We start from the raw sequence: 6,000 nt of genomic DNA, 5'->3' as shown, positions 1-6,000 counted from the left end.
TGGTTGTGGTAGAATTGTTCATGAAAAGGAGGGCTGTAAGGCTGAGAAAGGTAGTTCTAGTCAGTATGGAGTGTGGCTTCAAGCTATGCCTCAAGCTAGAAAGAGTGATGGTAGGTGTGGGGGAAAGCAAACAAATCTTAGGAGTGAGGAGAGTGAGAAACAATTGAGATCAAATTGTGCTAATAAAGAGAATGAAGGGGGGAATAACAAACATAATTCTAGTGAAAAGGAAGTGGATGTAAGGGAGGAGAGTTCCAAGGTGATGATGCCTAATGAAGAACAGTTAACAGTGATGAAGCAAGAATTGAATAAGGAATTTGCAGAATCCTATTTGAATGTGGAAGATGTTCAAACTATTGTGGATGAGAGTAGGTTGTTGGTTGAAAAACTGAACTCAAATGATGCTGACCAAGCTCCAGACAACAAAAAGGCTGCTAGATGGAGGAGACGAACTAGAGCTAGACCTGAGTCAGGTAAGTATTCTAGTCCTCACTCTCTGTTGAAAATAAATCATGAATCAATTGAAGATGCTAGTGAGGTGGTGAGTGAAGGAAAAAGAATTAAAGGTGATATTGAGATGGTTTATAATGATGACAGACTAAGGGTGGTTGCTGCTGAGCAGCACCACCTGGCATTATGAGAATCCTATGTTGGAACTTTAGCCTGTTGGTTAAGGATAAGCAGCCCACTATAGTTTTTGTTTGTGAAACAAAAGCTAGATCATGTAAGATCTCTAGTTTGCAAAGAAGATTAGGCATGGAAGGGTGCCTAATTGTGGATCCAGTTGGAAGGAGAGGAGGTTTGGTGTTAATGTGGAAGTATGACAAGGAAGTGGAAGTGATCAATTATTTAAACTGGCATGTTAGTGTTCTAGTTAAAGGGGAAAAGGAAGGGGGTGATTGGCACTTTACTGGCTTTTATGGCCACCTTGAAACAGGAAAAAGAAGGCTATCATGGGAACTATTGAGGCAGTTAAAACCTGCCAATGCCACTGCTTGGTGTGTAGGGGGAGACTTCAATGAGATCTTATGGCAGAATGAGAAGGTAGGAGGTAAGAGCAGACCAGAGGAATAGATTAAAATGTTCAGAGAAGCTTTGGAGGAATGTGGTTTAGATGACATTGGATGCAGAGGTAATGTTTTTACTTGGTCAAATAAACAAGAGGATTTATCCTTTACGAAGGAAAGACTAGACAGGTTTGTGGTAAACAATAATTTTAGAGCCTTGTTTAAGGAACTGAAGGTGGAGGCCTTAATTGGGAGATGTTCAGATCACTTGCCAATCTTACTCACTGCTGGTGATGGTGATTATAACAAAAGAAGGTTGAGAGTTCCATTCAAGTTTGAGACTTGTTGGATCAAGCAAGAGGGCTGTGAGCAAGCAATTAAGCAGGGATGGGAGAAGAGAATAGCTGACACTGAACCTGTACAGAAAGTTCAAACTAGACTAAAAGTCTACAGTGGCATATTGTCATCTTGCTTTAAGGAGAGTGATAAAGGCAGAATCAAGGAAATTGAAACAATTTCAAAGAGAATTAAAGAGCTCCAAGGGGAGCTTTCTCAGGAAGTGATGATAGAATTAAAACAGCTGCAAGAAAAAATTGGTACATTACTGGAGCAGGAGGATATTAAGTGGAAACATCATGCTAAGAGGAATTGGTACATGATGGGAGATAAAAATACTAGATTCTTCCATGAATGTGCTAATCAAAGAAGAAAATGAAACAAGATTGTGGCGATAATGGATGATCAGTCAGTTTTGAGGGATAATGAGGAGAGTATTGAAGCTGCATTCAGAGAACATTTTGCATAAGTTTACTCTAGTGCACAACCATCTAAAGAAAGTATTAATGAATGTATTGCTGAGTTGGAGCCCAGGGTGTCTGAATCTATGAATGAGTTTCTTGAGAAGGCTTTTACAAGAGAGGAAGTGGAGGTGGCTTTGAAAATGATGGGGCCTATGAAAGCTCCAGGACCTGATGGGTATGGAGCTGTTTTCTTTCAATCCTTTTGGAATGTGGTTGGGAATGATGTAAGTGAAGCAGTGTTGAGGTTTCTGAATGGAGGCAGGTTGAAGGACTCTATCAATCAGACCTTTATTGTACTGGTTCCTAAAATTAATGATCCAAAAATTGTTAATGACTTCAGGCCGATAAGTCTTTGCAATGTATTTTATAAGATCATTGCAAAGACTCTAGCAAATAGGCTCAAAAAGGTTATGGATAGAGTTATCTCAAGATGTCAGAGTGCATTCATACCTGGAAGATTGATCTCAGACAATGTTATTGCAGCTTATGAGGTTCTTCATTCTATGAAATGTAGATAAAAAGGCAGAGTGGGGAGCATGGCTATAAAACTTGATATCTCTAAGGCCTACGATAAGGTGGAGTGGCAATACTTAGAGGCAATTATGAGGAAGCTTGGATTTGGGGCAAGATGGACAAACTTGATAATGAAGTGTATTTCAACAATAACATATGCTACTCTAATTAATGGTAGAGCAGGGAAGTTTATTTCTCCTTCAAAAGGATTAAAACAAGGAGACCCTTTATCTCCTTATCTTTTCCTAATATGTGCTGAAGGGTTAAGCTCTATGCTTGAGCTAGCAAAGCAAAGAGGTGAATTGGAAGGGGTTGTAGTGGCTCGTAGGGGTGTTAAAATGACTCACCTTTTGTTTGCAGATGACTGCTTAATCTTTGGGAAAGCTTCTTGGAATGAATGGAGGAAGATCAATGAGATTTTGGAGGTATATGAAAAGGCTTCTGGTCAGAGCTTAAATAAGCATAAAACAACAGTCTTGTTCAGTCCAACAGTTGCTAGTGAAATGAGAAAGGCCATTATCAAAGATTGTAGATCTAGAGAACAAAACAACTGTGAGAAGTATCTAGGATTGCCAATCATGGTTGATAGATCGAGATACCAATCTTTCAGCATTGTAAAAGATAGGGTATGGAAGAAGTTGAGTAATTGGAAGAATCAGTTTCTATCACCCTCAGGAAAAGAAGTATTACTTAAGGCAGTCATTCAAGCAATTCCAACCTATTATATGAGTGTGTTCAAGCTGCCAAAAAAGTTGAGTGATGAGATAGCTTCTCAAATGGCAAAATTTTGGTGGGGATTCAAGCAAAAGGAGAATAGAATTCAGTGGAGAAGTTGGGCAAAGATGGGATGGTCTAAAAATGATGGGGGATTGGGTTTCAGAGAGCTTGAAACCTTTAATCAAGCTCTTCTTGCAAAACAGTGTTGGAGAGTAATGATGAAACCCTATTCTGTGGCAGCTGTGGTATTAAAAGAAAAATATTTCAAATATACTGATCTGTTGCATGCTCCCTTAGGATTCAGACCCTCAGTTATTTGGAGAAGCCTATCAAATGCAAGGGACCTGTTGAGTGAGGGATTGGTTTGGAGAGTGGGAGATGGAAGGAGTATTAAGATTTGGAAGGATATATGGGTTCCAAGGGCTGTTACTTTTAAAATTCAATCCCCAATCAGTATTTTGCATGCTGAGGCAAAGGTGGAGCAACTAATTTCAGTTGAGAGAAAAGAATGGAATGTGGAGCTAGTGAAAGAAGTGCTGAATGAAGAGGAAGCAGATATAATATGCAAATTACCTATTAGTCTCTCGGGATTACCAGACAAGCAGATATGGGCATATTCAAAAAATGGCTTGTTCACAGTTAGAAGTGCATATCATGTGGAAATCAATAGAAAAAGAAGGGAGAAAAAGGAGATGTCAAACAAATCAGGAGAGGTGTGGAGGAAGGTGTGGTTATTGAATATCCCAGGGGTAGTTAAAGTATTTTTTTGGAAGGCTATGTTGAACTGCCTGCCAACAAAGATGAACTTAATGAAGAGGTCTGTTGTGAAGGAAGCTACCTGTCCAGTTTGCATGAATGAAAATGAATCAGTCTATCATGTCTTGTGGAGTTGGAGGGGGCAAGTGATGTATGGGCTTGTGAGAGGAGTCCAGTGCATAAATGGTCGAGTGGTGAAAGGGACATGTTTGAGCTCTGGTCAGACTGGTTTCTAAAGCTGTCTCGAGATCAATTAGAAATTATGGCTGTGGTAATGAGGAGGATAGGGCTGAGAAGTAATGGCTTGGTGTTTGATAATAAGCTTGTAGGGCCAAATGAAGTGTTTAACCAAGCTGTTCAATGTTTGACAAATTTTCAATTGGCTCAAGTGAAGCAAACCAGTAAAGCAAGCAGTGGTGTTTCTATAAGCAACAAGGCTACTCATTGGAAACCACCTATGGGTGATGTATTGAAAATTAATTGGGATGTGGCATGGAAAATTAAGAAGGATATAAGTAGGATTGGGGTGGTGATCCGAGATAGTAGTGGGAAAATAATTGCTTCTCTCTGCTGTCCTAGAACAAAGGTGCAAGATGCAATAGTAGCTGAGGTGTATGCACTATGGAGGGCCATGAAATTGTGTGCTGAACTGAATTTCAGAAAGGTTCAATTTGAAGGTGATACTTTATCTGTTATGAATGCTGTAAATAGCTCTGATGAATGTTGGGAGAGACACGGTCAGGTAATTGAAGATCTTAAAGATGTATTAAGGAAGAGAATAGACTGGTCTGTGGTATATGCTAACAGATGCTGTAATAATGTGGCACATAGTCTTGCTAAAATTGCATTAAGTATACAAGAGGAGAGGGTGTGGATGGAAGATTATCCACAAGAGATTCTTAAGTGTGTAAAGTTTGATAAACTATGTAACTCAGCAATTACATGAATACAACATATAGGTTTTTCTTCAAATAAAAAAAAATAGCTTCTGAGAGAAAAATCAAATAACAAATCCATCAACTATTATTTAAAAAAAAATGCAACACAACTTGGTGCCAACACCTAGAATGATGAGCATAGTGAAACCAAAATAACCAAATCAAAATATTGTATTCAAGCATAATAAAATAGAAGAATTAGACAGTTAAGTCTATTGGAAAACCCCAAAAAATATCCAAACCGAACTTTCCTTCAACTTCTCCTTAGCAAACAAACAAGTGGTCACGAATAAAATCAAATTAGAAAAAAATAAAACAAAACAAAAACTGATACCCCACTCCTAAAGCCCATAAAATGATTACTCACACAGGCAATCACCACTATCACGAATTAGAAATCCAAATTCACCCATAAATAGAAACAAGAAACTAATAATTCATACCCACACCACTGAGAAGTGAAAATTAGAGAGAGAAGCATACAGAGTAAGAGAGAAGCATACATCTCCACGCAAAAATGGAGCTCTGCTGCTCAGTTTTTGAGAGAAATGGATGTGGAGCTTTGAGATTGCTTCTGTTTTGTGGTTTCAAATGAGAGGAGGGGAGGGAGGGAGGGAGGCGTGCCACTTTGGGAGAGAGGGATATGAAGCATTAGGTAGAGGATTATAGGCAAAAATGAAAGGAAAACAAGAGGATATGAGATTTGTGGATTTGAATTTCAAAAGGAAAACAAAAGTACAAATCTAGGATGGACATCTTTTGACAGAAGGTCAGTCAAATCAATTATTTGACAAAAGCTTCATATGGCAATGGAGTGAAGGCTTTCACAGATACATAGAAGATATTAAAAAAATAAAAATACACGTAAGGTATGCAGTGTGAAGTGAACAGTAGGCTGACGAATAGAATTACTCATATTTATGGATCAAGTTAGTCCTATTTATTTAGTGATTGGTTCAAGAGTTATTTTAAAATTTTAAAAATATTTGTAAGATGAGTTGATAAGCGACGAATTCCATATTTACGTCCAAGACCCATGGACCAACCACGACCCAAAACCGAATGAAATGCTCAAGACTTAAGCCCAATGTGGGACCCAACCCACATAGAAACCCATGCATGCACACAGGACTTTCTTCCTTTCCTCACAGAGCTAAGGCTGCCATATATAACACATACATAAGACCGTACGCCTATCTCCTTCATGCATCAAGAACTTCTTCAAGCCCTAGGAATACCGTTCGTTTCCTCACGTCAGTCGCCCATCCC

The 6,000-nt window shown here is 38.8% G+C and overlaps 1 protein-coding gene across 1 annotated transcript; it reads left to right on the top strand.

The window, feature by feature from the left end:
• Window positions 1–4,055: 4,055 nt before the first annotated feature.
• On the top strand, window positions 4,056–4,739 carry LOC122278459. Its single transcript, XM_043088649.1, has one exon. The coding sequence runs from the start codon at window positions 4,056–4,058 to the stop codon at window positions 4,737–4,739; it is 684 nt and encodes a 227-aa protein (XP_042944583.1).
• Window positions 4,740–6,000: the final 1,261 nt, after the last annotated feature.

The sequence above is a fragment of the Carya illinoinensis genome, chromosome 10 (genome assembly GCF_018687715.1).
Source record: "Carya illinoinensis cultivar Pawnee chromosome 10, C.illinoinensisPawnee_v1, whole genome shotgun sequence".
NCBI classification, from domain to species: domain Eukaryota; kingdom Viridiplantae; phylum Streptophyta; class Magnoliopsida; order Fagales; family Juglandaceae; genus Carya; species Carya illinoinensis.
Note: the sequence above shows the minus strand (reverse complement) of the source record. Positions and strands in the feature narration are given on the sequence as shown.

Bases quoted from the DNA above. Each gene is read 5' to 3' on its own strand.
- LOC122278459 (XM_043088649.1), top strand. From the start codon at position 4,056: ATGGCTGTGGTAATGAGGAGGATAGGGCTGAGAAGTAATGGCTTGGTG.